Genomic DNA, 15,000 nt, shown 5'->3' on the forward strand with positions numbered 1-15,000 from the left:
GGACTCCGCTATCCACTTGCTGTCCACTAAGATTTATTGAGTTTTTTCTGCATTTTCTAGTTTGGTTCCAGCGGGGGTTTTTTTCTGTACTTTGATGGGTTTTTTCTCCGACATTTTTAAGGTTTCTGCCGTGTTGCGTTGTAAACTCAGATGGATTCTGATTGGCTGTCAGTGTCTCTCTCTGATAGTGATCTCAACGATATTGTTTACATATGCTGTTATAGTTCAGGTGTGGACTTCACCATCCACTTTGGGTCACCTAAGATTTATTTAGTTTTTTCCACATTTTCCAGTTTGGTTCCAGCATTTTTTTTCGCCACTTTATTAAGGTTTCTTCCGTTCTTTGTGTCGCTTTTTGTTTGTTGCTTTTGACGTTTTTTTTACTGCATTTTTTTTTCTCAACTTTTTTTGATGGTTTTGTTTAAATGTTTTTGTTGCTTTTCTCAACTTTTGTAAGATTTTTTCTTCTTCTGTTTTTAAAAAGAAAAAGAAAAACATTTTTGTTGTTTTTTCTTTTCTTTTGACTTTCCTCTCTGTTCTGTTATTGCTGTGCTCTGCTAACACACTCCCTCTCTGTCTCTCTGCTGGTTGTGAAAACAAGGATATCCCTCTATTGTTCACCAGTCCAGCTGGACAGAACCGAGGGTGTGGTCAGAGACACACACACACACACACACACACACACACACACACACACACACACACACACACATACATACACACACACACAGAGACACGGACACTGGAACACACACTCACACACACACACACACACACACACTCGCACACACACACACACACACATACACAGAGACACGGACACTGGAATACACACCCACACACACACACACACACACACACAAACACACAGAGACACGGACACTGGAACACACACACACACACACACTCGCACACACACACACACACACACACATACACAGAGACACGGACACTGGAACACACACACACACACACACACACACACACACACACACACACACACACACACACACACACACACAGAGACACGGACACTGGAACACACACACACACACACTCACACACACACACACACACACATACACAGAGACACGGACACTGGAACACACACACACACACTCGCACACACACACACACACACACACACACACACACACACAGAGACACACACACTGGAACACACACACACACACATACATACACACACAGAGACACACACACACACACACAGCCGGCACTTTTGCCCACACATCTCTTTCTTTCTCTTGCACAAACACACATTTTTTCACTCACTGAGCGTTTGGTGGTTTTGTCCTCTCCGATCTGAGCAGATCAGGAGGTGAATGTGGACTTTATTCTTGTTTTTTTTCGGGGGGAATGGAGGAAAGGTTGAAATAACAAGCGGGAGGATTTGTGTCGCTCAGACGGAGAGAACAGGAAGACGACGTTTTCTCCCTCCCAGATTTACCTTCTGATTGTGTTTTCGAGGTAAACGACTTTTACTGCGGCTGAGCATGTGTACTATGAGTAGGGCTGAGTGTAGTTTCCATTAGGGCTGCTTAATATGTCGGGAAAATATGCGTTAACGTTGTTGAATATCTTGATAAGGATATTGCTTTTTACTATTATAAATAAAACAGATGTTAAAGGGAGTTGTGCTACGTAGTATGAGCTGAAAAATAAATAATAAATGAAAGGATTTGTGCCGTAATGTGTAACGTTCTAGCCTGACGTGGTCATAACTCCGATTCTAGTCAGAATAGGAGTCTGATGCTGCTCCATTGGCCTGGGATTATGGGGCGTGTTTCAACCGAACCAGGAAAGAAAAATGCCTCTGCACTCAGTTGGATAGACCTACAACCAATCAGAGCAACAGATAGACCTACAACCAATCAGAGCAACAGATAGACCTAACAGATAGACCTACAACCAATCAGAGCAACAGATAGACCTAACAGATAGACCTACAACCAATCAGAGCAACAGATAGACCTAACAGATAGACCTACAACCAATCAGAGCAACAGATAGACCTAACAGATAGACCTACAACCAATCAGAGCAACAGATAGACCTACAACCAATCAGAGCAACAGATAGACCTAACAGATAGACCTACAACCAATCAGAGCAACAGATAGACCTAACAGATAGACCTACAACCAATCAGAGCAACAGATAGACCTACAACCAATCAAAGCAACAGATAGACCTACAACCTCAGAGCAACAGATAGACCTACAACCAATCAGAGCAACAGGTAGACCTACAACCAATCAGAGCAACAGGTAAACCTACAACCAATCAGAGCAACAGGTAGACCTACAACCAATCAGAGCAACAGATAGACCTACAACCAATCAGAGCAACAGATAGACCTACAACCAATCAGAGCAACAGATAGACCTACAACCAATCAGAGCAACAGATAGACCTACAACCAATCAGAGCAACAGATAGACCTATAACCAATCAGAGCAACAGATAGACCTACAACCAATCAGAGCAACAGATAGACCTATAACCAATCAGAGCAACAGATAGACCTACAACCAATCCGAGCAACAGATAGACCTATAACCAATCAGAGCAACAGATAGACCTACAACCAATCAGAGCAACAGAGTGCCAATGTGTATACTAGAGCCCGACCGATATATTGATTGGCCGATATTAGGCATTTTCCAAGTTTTCGGTATCTGCTTTTATAATGGCCGATAAATGAATATTTAAAAAATAAAACAAAAACAGACAAAACCCCCTTCAACCATGTTCTTATTTATTTATTTATTTATTTATCAGCTTGTGTAGCTCACCTGGTAGAGTGGGCCGCAGGTTCGACTCCGTACTGGGGTCCTTTGCTGCATGTTGTTCCCCCCCTCTCTCTCCCCCCTTTCATGTCTAAGCTGTCCTATCAAATAAAGGCCTAAAAATAATCTTATTATTATATTTTATTGAGAGCATAATCAGGTTTTTAAAATAGACATTTTGTACAGTTTGGATTTAAAAACAGAAAAAGACACAGGACAAAAGTACAGGGCACAACAAATTATACATAAAAGGCAAAGAAAAAGAAAAGAGAGAATAAATCAATAAAATAACGCACACAACTCACCCACCCCAACATGGCTTAGTTGGAATAATATGCATACATAGAAAATGTAACAGAACTTAGTCTGGAAAGACTTGTAAGTCTGCGAAATATGATAGAAAAGTGTTTGTTGTGTGTGTCTCTGTGTGTGTGTCTCTGTGTGTGTGTGTCTCTGTGTGTGTGTCTGTGTTTGTGTCTTTGTGTGTGTGTGTCTTTGTGTGTGTGTGTGTGTGTGTGTGTGTGTCTGTGTGTGTGTCTCTCTGTGTGTGTCTGTGTGTGTGTCTCTGTGTGTGTGTCTCTGTGTGTGTGTGTCTCTGTGTTTGTGTCTTTGTGTGTGTGTCTTTGTGTGTGTGTGTGTGTGTGTGTGTCTATGTGTGTGTGTGTCTCTGTGTGTGTGTTTCTGTGTGTGTGTCTCTGTGCAGGGCTCCAGACTGCCACCAAATGGTCACATTTTGCGACCACAATTTGAGAGTGTGCGACTGAATTTTACATCCAGTCGCACATGTACAACCAGTAAATTTGCCCCCTTTTTTTACACGTTAAATGTCAAAACGTAGGTACGTGAGCGCGTAAGCACAAGCTTATCTGTCTTCTGAAAATTGACAGAGAGCGGTGCTCCGACACAAACACACACACACACATTCGGACACGCGCGATTCGCGCAAACTACGTCGGCTGTTTTGTTGAAGTCACCGTGAGTGATGCCGATAAAGTGGTTTCAGGTACGGTTACAGTTTTAAAAACTTCACACAGACAACGTTTTCTGCGATATGATATTACAAACAGTCACGGTGCTGTTGACGTTACACTTCCTCTGAGACAAGCAGCAGGCTCAACAGTGTGCAACTGTGCCCTGGGGACTGACTGACAGGCTGAGGCTCTGTGCCCTGGGGACTGACTGACAGGCTGAGGCTCTGTGCCCTGGGGACTGACTGACAGGCTGAGGCTCTGTGCCCTGGGGACTGACTGACAGGCTGAGGCTTGTGCCCTGGGGACTGACTGACAGGCTGAGGCTCTGTGCCCTGGGGACTGACTGACAGGCAAGGCAACTTTATTTCCACAGCAGCTTTCAGCAACAAGGCAACTCAAAGAGCTTTACATGAAACATTAAAGAGCAATTGATAAAAATACAACAGGCTAAACAAGTTACAGTGCGTAAGAAATTAATAATTATTCAATTTAATAGGTTGTAAGTATTTATTAGTAATACAGTGGAAATTAGTAGAAATGTGAATATTTGGTCAGCATGTTGATTTACGGTGTGTGCCCCTACATTTTCTGGTTGAGCCCCTAAAATTTTCAGTAAGGGGCCACTGTGCTCCTAGTGAAAAAAGTTAGTCTGGAGCCCTGCTGTATGTGTCTCTGTGTGTATGTCTCTCTGTGTGTGTGTGTGTGTGTCTCTGTGTGTGTGTGTCTCTCTGTGTGTGTGTGTGTGTGTGTGTGTGTGTGTGTGTGTGTGTGTGTGTGTGTGTGTGTGTGTGTGTGTGTGTGTGTGTGTGTGTGTGTGTGTGTGTGTGTGTGTGTGTGTGTGTGTGTGTGTGTGTGTGTGTGTGTGTGTGTCTGTGTCTGTGTCTGTGTCTGTGTGTGTGTCTGTGTGTGTGTGTGTGTGTGTGTGTGTGTGTGTGTGTGTGTGTGTGTGTGTGTGTGTGTGTGTGTGTGTGTGTGTGTGTGTACAGTTCCTGAATCTGTCTTCATTTCAGATCAACAAAGGTCAGTTTAAGAGATTTTCGTCAGATTTTGAGAGACTCTAGTCAGGCTCATCCCGCTCCCCAGTTTCCTGGTGATTCCCGACTGTCCTGCCTCCGACTGAACATGTCAGGTCGGCCAAAATGAACGCAGACCCCCCAGACTGATCACGGCACAGGACACACCGAACAGACTCGAGTCACCGACCTCGCCAGACTGTCCCACGGCCGATTATCGTCCCCGTGTGTCCCGCCCTTTAGACAAGCATTTAGTTAGCAATGTGGTTTTGTATTGTATTTTATGTGGTGGTATTTCTTTTTTATTTGCTCTTTCTGTAAAGCACTTTGTGAACCCTCTTGTCTGTGAAAGGTGCTCTATAAATAAAGTTTACTTACTTACTTACTTACCTCTCATCGTGTACTTCATTTTCTCAAGTTTCGAGAAAAACATCCCCAAAAAAATAAATACCCAGTCCTACGTTCAACTGACAGCTTTACTGTCTCTCCTCTGCAGATCGGTCCCAAGTGGAAGGACGTTGTTTCTCGCTGCATCAAGGGCCACTACCAGCCGCTGCTGCTGCTCTACGCTGACCCGCGGGGGACCCCGGTGTCGGCCCAGGACCTGCCCTCGCGCTTCCCCCTCCACAGCCTCAACAAGTCCTGCTACGACAGCGAGGACTCGGGTAACTACAACACAGCTAGGAGTCGTAGTAGTAGCACAACAGCAAACGTTCAGGTAACTAAACCCGAAACGGTAGTACTTGTTGTAGTCGTAGTAGTAGTAGCACTGTGACAGACGACACTTGAGAGGGGCTTGGGAGACAGCTAACAGTTGGGCCTCCTGGTACACTGCCTGCGTGGCGTGAGCGTGGCGTTTCTGTGTCTTTGCACGCCAGAAACGTGTCTGACGCGGCGCTGCTGCTGCTAGCCTTGTCTGTACACATGGATGTTTCCCTTTGATAAAATGAAATACTAGTACCGTATTTTCCGGACTATAAGTCGCACTTTTTTTCCTACTTTGGCTGGTCCTGCGACTTATAGTCAGGTGCGACTTATATATCAAAATATATATAATTTAACATTTTACATGTTAATTCATACTGAAAACATTACCGTCTACAGCCTCGAGAGGGCGCTCTAGGCTTGTGACAACTAGAACGCTCCTCCTAAAGACAACTGAGAAAGAAAAGAGACAAACTGCAGGGAGTAAAATACGCAGCCCCGAAAACGGTAATCGAGCAGCAGAAAGAGTTTGAAATGAGGGAGAAACTTATGAGGGAGACTGGAGAAAAGGTGACTCTTACTGCAATGAAGAAAACAAAAGCTAATCGGCTAATCGTGGGCTGAAAGCGAGATGGCCAGAGCTGGAGGAAGGAGTCTGGAGGGGCTCGCTCACGGTGCAGCTTCGTCTCCACGCCTTTTAATACCTCCATGCTCCACGCCCTGCTAGCTGGTTGTTCTGTGTGCTATTGTGTAGTTGAATAACTCTTGTATTTATAATCTAAATAAATGCGACTTATAGTCCGGTGCGACTTATATATGTTTTTTTTCTCTTCGTGACGCATTTTTTGACTGATGCGACTTATACTCGAGCGACTTATAGTCCGAAAAATACGGTAATTCAACTTTATTTTGCCAATATTTTTGTGTTTTTGTACATTTGTTTGCACATATTAAAAATAGGCTACAGAATATTTCCTTCTGTATTGACAGGGGCAATATTTGAAAATCGATAATTATTATTATTTATTTATTTTTAAATTACATTTATATATTTGCATTTATGTCAAAACCTCGAGACTTTCAAACATCAACAATGTCATTTATTAATTAATGTATTTTTGTCAAAATGACAAATAAACATCTTTTCATATTCTATTTTACCAACATGCTTATGTGTGGCGTGAAAAATAGGCGTCTGTTCTATTTCTAGCACGCACAAGTTTTTCTGAGCTGTGCGTGTCACGCAGGCCGCGTGTAAGCTCTAAGCTGTTACCATGGCAACCCAAATAAAAGCGGACACGCCACGCAGCCAGTGTGCAGGAGGACCTAGAGCAGTAGCTAGTAGCACAACAGCAAACATTCAGGTAACTAAACCTTCAATTCAATTTCATTTATAGTGTCGAATGACAACAGGAGTTCTCTCAGGACACTTTCCAGATAGAGGAGGTCTAGACCACACTCTATAAGTTACACGGTTTCCCACGAGCAAGCATTTGGTGTGACAGTGGTGAGAAAAACTTTCTTTTACCGTTGGTGGGCGGCCATCTGCCGAAACCACTGGACACACTGAACAGCTGTTGGTGGGTGAAAGACAGAATCCCAAAGAAAATTCCAGCCATCTGCCATCTGATGAGGAAAAACAAGTATTTGACCCCTGGACAAACAGCAAGTATTCTGGCTCCTACAAGCCAGTTAGTCTTTCTTTAAGACACAGCCCCAATCCGAACCAATTAGGACACAGAGACACTGAGACACATATACAGAGACAGATATACAGAGAGACAGATACTGTATACAGAGACAGATGTAGTACAACCCAAAGAACACCATCCCCACCGGGTGGTGGCAACATACATATATACAGAGACAGATATACAGAGAGACAGATATACAGAGACAGATGTACGGATATACATATATACAGAGACAGATATACAGAGAGACAGATATACAGAGACAGATATACAGAGAGACAGATATACAGAGACAGATATACGGATATACATATATACAGAGACAGATATACAGAGAGACAGATATACAGAGACAGATGTACAGATATACAGAGAGACAGATATACACAGAGACAGATATACAGAGACAGATATACAGAGACCGATGTACGGATAAATATATATACAGAGATAGATATACAGAGAGACAGATACAGATATACAGAGACACTGAGACACAGAGACAGATATACAGAGACACTGATACATATATACAGAGACACAGAGACAGATATATAGAGACACAGAGACAGATATACAGAGACACTGATACAGATATACAGAGACACTGATACAGATATACAGAGACAGATGTAAGGATATACATATATACAGAGATAGATATACAGCTATACTGAGACACAGAGACAGATATACAGATATACAGAGACACTGAGACACAGAGACAGATATACAGAGACAGAGACACTGATACATATATACAGAGACACAGAAACAGATATATAGAGACACAGAGACAGATATACAGAGACACTGATACAGATATACTGAGACACTGATACAGATATACTGAGACACTGATACAGATATACAGAGACACTAATAGACATACAGAGACACTGATACAGATATACAGAGACACTAATAGACATACAGAGACACTGATACAGATATACAGAGACACTGAGACAGATATACAGAGACACTGAGACAGATATACAGAGACACTGAGACACAGAGACAGATATACAGAGACAGAGACACTGATACATATATACAGAGACACAGAGACAGATATATAGAGACGGAGACGGATATACAGAGACACTGATACAGATATACTGAGACACTGATACAGATATACAGAGACACTGATAGACATACAGAGACACTGATACAGATATACAGAGACACTGATAGACATACAGAGACACTGATACAGATATACAGAGACACTGAGACACAGACAGATATACAGAGACACAGAGACAGATATACAGAGACACAGAGACAGATATACAGAGACACTGATACAGATATACAGAGACACTGAGACACAGAGACAGATATACAGAGACAGAGACACTGATACAGATATACAGAGACACAGAGACAGATATATAGAGACACAGAGACGGATATACAGAGACACTGATAGAGATATACAGAGACACTGATAGAGATATACAGAGACACTGATAGACATACAGAGACACTGATACAGATATACAGAGACACTGAGACACAGAGACAGATATACAGAGACACTGATACAGATATACAGAGACACAGAGACAGATACAGAGACACAGAGACAGATATACAGAGACACTGATACAGATATGTAGAAATATGATTCATAATAATTATAGCAGTTGGTATGATTAACAGTGGCAATTGGTACTTGTTGTAGTCATAGTAGTAGTACTCTGTTACAGCTAACCATAGAGTAGTACCTGTAGTAGTCTGATATGATGTATACTGTGTTGACCCGAATATAAGACAAACATTACAATTAAAAAAGACTTTATGAGGACCATTTTAATAAAGAACACATTGGAAATTGCAAGGACATCTGTTGTTTTAGCATTTGAATTAAACTAAACGTATATAACTTTCTGGCTTTATAATTGGCTCAACTCTCTCCAATTTTCAAAAGTTTTCACAAGCTCTTCACAAGTTAATACATGATCAGTTCACTGCTTTCATTGAATTTGGGTGTTTTATTCAATTTTATAGCATGTAAAGAAAAATTGATAAAAGAATGTTGAAAAACATAGAAAAAAAATGACAAAAATGTTGGGAAAATCTTCAAAATGCTAGAAAAAGTGAAAAAAAACATGGAAAAAGCTTAAAAAACATCCAAAAAGAGCAGAAAAATATTGATTGAAACTTTGAAAAAAGTTGGAAAAGCGTTGTTTTTTTTTTTTTTTTACATTTTGACCCCGAAAAATAAAAAGTTGCTGCTGGTCGACGGGGAAGACAACACAAGGGTTAAAAGTCTAGACTCCTTATATTCGAGTCAGTACAGTATTTGTGTGTGCGTGTATGTGAGGACATCACCCAGGGGCGGAGCTAGACTCTTAGTACAGTGGGGGCAGAGCTTCATCATGGGGCCCTCTGCTACCAAGTTATTTTAAAAATTAAAACCGTTAAAAAAATGTTTAAATATCTGATGAATGCATGTTACAATGTGTCACTTGTTGAGCCAGTAAGCCTATATGTCAAATAAAACACAAAGAAAAGCCACATTTTTTTGACAAGTTTGTATTGACGAACAAAGAAAACAGTTTGCCAGTCAAGTAACAATGTTTCAGCACCACGGACAGCGACAGCTGATGGACAGCGATGGTGCTGAACAGGCGAAGAGCTCTCAATCACTGCCACACTCTATCATTGACATGGCACTATTATATATATCAGGGGTCTTCAACGTTTTTTAAGCCAAGGACCCCTTAACTGAAAGAAAGATGAAGCAGGTACCCCCTACTACATATATTGCATAAAATGTTGCATATTAAACTGGACCTACAATAACTTTTAGGGCAGCCTAAAGCCTTTATAGATACCTTTTTTTTGCATAGAATACCAAGCTATTAAAATAGCCTAATAATTGTTGCCATGATTTTATAAATCATGTTTTAATGTTAAAAATACATGACACAGTGAATCCTTAGGGTTAACTGTATATGTGGGTGACTGTCTTACCTATAGGCCAGTAAGTCTATCTTCAGTGGGGTATTTATATTTGCTAATAATATGTTGGATTAATTTAAGGACTTTTTTAAATTTAACAATTATTTGGAGCCCCCTCTGCCTTGACTCTGAGGACCCCCTAGGGGTCCTGGACCCCCTTTTGAAGATCCCTGATATATATGTTTGATAAGAAGAGCTGGATTATCACAATGTGAGCTCATATACAGTAATTAGCTTCTTTCAGCTAATAATCTGCAATGTGTCATTTTGGGGGCGGCCAAGCACCCACGCTATCTCCGCTACTGACCTCACCACTGATGGCCCCGACTTGTTCGCTAGAGCTGGGCAATATATCAATATTATAATCGATATCGTGATATGAGACTAGATATCGTCTTAGATATTGGATATTGTAATATTGTTATATGGCATAAGTGTCTTTCCCTGGTTTTAAAGGCTGCATTACAGTAAAGTGATGTCATTTCCTGAACTTACCAGACTGTCTTAACTGTTCTATTATTTGCCCACTTAGTCATTATATCCACATTACTGGTGATTATTTATCAAAAATCTCATTGTGTAAATATGTTGTGAAAGCATCAATTGTCAACACTAGAATATTGTTGCGGTATCGATATCGAGGTATTTGGTCAAAAATATCGTGATATTTGATTTTCTCCATATCGCCCAGCCCTAGTTGTAGGTCTATCTGTTGCTCTGATTGGTTGGAGGTCTATCCATTTGAGTGCAGAGGCATTTTCTTTCCTGGTTTGGTTGAAACACGCCCCATAATCACAGCCCAATGGAGCAGCATCAGACTCATATTCTGACCATTGTTCGCTAACCCCGCCCCTCTTTCACTAACCCCACCCCCCGTCCCTGCACCCCCCTGCAGGCCGCGAGCAGTCGATCTCCAGCGACACTCGCACCGATTCGTCCACGGAGAGCTCGTCGTCCCGACAGCCCTCCCACTCGCACCATGAGTCCCTGGCCAGCCACTACTCCTCCGACTCCCAGGGAACCGTCATCTGCACCGACGGATCGCTGCATGCCTCGCTCGGCAGCCTGGAGACCGTAGGTAGGTAGCTGGAGCCCGAACTGGAGCATAGGAGGCTGGGAACGAAGTCATTCCTACCAATAAGGTGTCGGTTGGAACGTTGAATAGATTTGATTTAGAGATGGACATTTCCTGACAATTAGTAGAATAAAAATCAGGGGGGAAAAAAAACACATTTATTCTAATTCTCAAAAAGTAATTTACACACACACACACACACACACACACACACACACACACACACACACACACAACACACACACACACACACACACACACAGAGGCACATGCGTACACACAAACAGAGGCACACGCGCACACACAGGAACACACACACACACACACACACAGAGGCACATGCGTACACACACAAACAGAGGCACACGCGCACACACACACACACACTGGAAAACACACACACACACACACACACAGAGGCACATGCGTACACACACAAACAGAGGCACACACACAGGAACACACACACACACACACACACACACACACACAGAGGCACATGCGTACACACACACAAACAGAGGCACACACACACACACACACACTGGAAAACACACACACACACACAGAGGCACATGCGTACACACACAAACAGAGGCACACGCGCACACACACACACACTGGAAAACACACACACACACACACACACACACCTACCTGGACCCTATTGTCCCATGCATTGGTGACTAATGTGAACAACAATCTTTGACACTGGTCCAGTATTGAGCGAGAACGCTGTAACCAGCAGCTGTGAGCCGGGCTGTAGTGTAACTCTACCGGACAAAGGTTTAGCAGCAGTTAGTGTCCACTAAAAGTTCTGTTGTTGCCGCTGACAGACATCACCAAACTGTCTGGTGGAGTTTGGTGATGGTGATTTCGGGGCTGTTTCATGTTAAACTAAAAGGATCTTACTCTTTAACTAAAAGGTCTATCTCTGTAGGGATCCTTTCATAATGTTGTCAGACTCTTAGAATAATAATCTGAGTCTGTCAGCAGCAACAACAGAACTTTTAGTGGACTCTAACTGATGCTGAACATTTGTTCATTAAGGTTACATTACAGCTTGTTTCTTGCTAAATTCTGGACCAATTTCAAAGCTTGTTGTTCCCATCGGGAAATACCAAAAGTTACCCTTTAAATTAGTTGATTTGTCTATAAAATGTGAAATAAATGGTTAAGACTATTTGCTGTTTACATCCATTTTAATTATTTCATTTACATTCAGATTGTTTCGTCTTTTATGATTTTAAGTTTTTACGTTTGTGTCGAGGCTGCTGCGTAGCTCTGCCGTTGGTCACAGTGTTGCATGATGTGGTGACTGTGCTGTAAACATCCGTTGCCATGCTTCTTGTTGCTAAGGCCACGTGACGGACAGCGAGCAGCACCGGTCTCCGAGGAAGGGAGGCGGGCCCGGAGATAGGAGGCGGAGCTCTAGCCGCCACCGCCGGTCTAAACCCAACAACGAAGCCCTGTCGGCCGGGTACCACAGCGAGGGTAGGCGAAGGGGTTTGGGCCAATCAGGGGCTAGGGAATTTCGGGACTCAGGTGTGCCAATCACAGAGCAGAGAGTAGAGGAGTTTAGAGAGGCAAAGTCCCGCCCCTTCCGCTGGACCGCCATGGGATGGTATTGAACGGGGAGAGACTAATATGTTTTGATCGTGTTTGAATTGAGCCATGAATTACACATCTGATGTTTGTCAGTTTAAAAGATTATTTTGCAAATCAAGAAAGTCTCAGTTTGTTGTTAAACTGTATAAGACTGTGAAAATATATATAATATACTATCTTCATAATTCAAAGTGGCATGGGTGACGTCTCTCTGAAGCTACGATATCTGTGTGTATCGTACCGGAATGTAATGTTATAGAGTGTGTGTGTGTGTGTGTGTGTGTGTGTGTTTTCTGTCTGTGTGTGTGCGTGCATATATGTGTGTGTTTGTCTGTGTGTCACGTTACTTATACAAGCAGAGGATCTCTCTCGTTCTGTCTCTTCTCTGCTCATAACATAACATTACATTACATGTCATTTAGCTGACCCTTTTATCCAAAGCGACTTACAATTGCTATATATGTCACGCCTCTGGAGCAACTAGGGGTTAAGTGCCTTGCTCAGGGACACATTGGTTAATGGTGGAACAGAGCTAAGCTAGCGAGCCGAGCATCAAGCCACGTGACGTATATTGTGTGAGACGAGAGCTGTAGTTCACCGAGCGGTGGTGTTCCTACAGCAAACTGAGACTTTCTTCAGTTGCTAAATTATGTGTGTAATCCATGGCTCAGGATCAAACATTATTAGTCTCTCCCCGTTTCACTACTGTGTCGGTTTTTGCCGAAATAAGATCCCACAAGGTCCCCTGGAAGTGGCGGGACTTGGCCTCTCTTATACTAATGTGACCTGTTGAATAAAACTGTCCAACACTGGACTTTTAATATGAACTTTTGAGAGTTTAAATCCTGAAATAAATAAAGAAAATGAGGCAATAAATAGATGGGTTTTTATTTAAAATGACTTTTTTCAAATGATTACTTTTGAGTTATTTAAGGAGACTTTTGTTTCATAATTTGTGAGATAACCATACCCGCTTAGTGTGTGTGTGTGTGTGTGTGTGTATTTGTGTGGGTGTGTCTTTATTTGTGTGTGTCTGTTTGTGTGTCTTTGTGTCTGTGTTTATGTATGTGTGTGTGTGTGTTTGTGTGTGTTTATGTGTGTGTGTGTGTGTGTGTGTGTGTGTGTGTCTTTGTGTGTGTGTATGTATGTCTGTCTGTCTGTGGGTGTCTGTGTGTTTGCGTCTGTGTGTGTCTTTGTCTTTGTGTGTGTGTGTGTGTGTGTGTGTGTGTGTGTGTGTGTGTTTGAATGAAATGGAAATAAAAAGATAGCAAAGTAAATAAAAGTATTCATTTGAAAACGTAAAAAAAACTATTGACTTTATTATATATTTACATGTCTGTATTTATACAGTATCATACAGTCAGTATTATTTCATTTAAAGCCTCATTTATGTATTTCAGGATGTTTTTGATTTGCAAAAATATATTTATTTGATATTGCGTAAAATGTCAGCTGGAGAGAAATGAACTCAGACTTGAGAGGCTTTAGAAATCAGATGCTTCTCTCTGGGGACGAGACGACAACTTTAGTTGCTTTTATCATTTCTTTAGTTGTCACTCATTTTATATCACTCGTTATCTTCATTCATTCACTCACTTCTGCCGTCTCTAACGTAATCCTTCTTTCCCTTTTGTCTCTTATCTGTTTTTTGGTATTTTACTTTTCTCTTGTTCTCCTTTTGTCCCTTTTCTGTTCTCTCTTTCTTTATATTTTCCTCCATTCTTCTCTCCGTCTTTCCTCTTTTTCTCCCTATTATGTTTTCTCTGTATCTTTTCCTGCTTTCTTTACTTTTTCCTTCCTCCTTTTCTACTTTTTTTTCTCTGTGTCTTTGTTTGTGTGTCCGTCTTTGCGTGTGTGTCTGTCTGTCTGTCTCTGTCTTTGTGTGTTTGTGTGTTTATGTGTGTGTGTGTGTGTGTGTGTGTGTGTGTGTGTGTCTCTTTTTGTGTGTGTGTGTGTGTTTCTTCCCTCCCTTTTCATCCTTTTCTGCTTTTTCTGTTTGCCCTTTCTTTATATTTTCCTCCTTTCTTCTCTCCATCTTCCCTCCTTTTCTCCCTATTCTGTTCTCTCTGTATCTTTTTCCTGCTTTCTTCTTAACTTTTTCCCTCCTCCTTTTCTACCTTTTCTCTTCTGCTTCTTAATATCTCCCCC

At 41.9% G+C, this 15,000-nt stretch overlaps 1 protein-coding gene across 1 annotated transcript in view; it reads left to right on the plus strand.

Annotated features, from left to right (window-relative positions):
• Window positions 1-15,000, plus strand: part of LOC114571791 (inactive ubiquitin carboxyl-terminal hydrolase 54) — a 99,847-nt gene that overhangs the window by 56,489 nt on the left and 28,358 nt on the right. The window contains exons 9-11 of the mRNA XM_028602984.1: window positions 5,291-5,459; window positions 11,065-11,247; window positions 12,604-12,738. Of these exons, the coding sequence (XP_028458785.1) occupies window positions 5,291-5,459; window positions 11,065-11,247; window positions 12,604-12,738 (487 nt within the window). The remainder of the gene's footprint in view (window positions 1-5,290; window positions 5,460-11,064; window positions 11,248-12,603; window positions 12,739-15,000) is intronic.

This window comes from Perca flavescens, chromosome 17, assembly GCF_004354835.1.
Source record: "Perca flavescens isolate YP-PL-M2 chromosome 17, PFLA_1.0, whole genome shotgun sequence".
Taxonomy (NCBI): domain Eukaryota; kingdom Metazoa; phylum Chordata; class Actinopteri; order Perciformes; family Percidae; genus Perca; species Perca flavescens.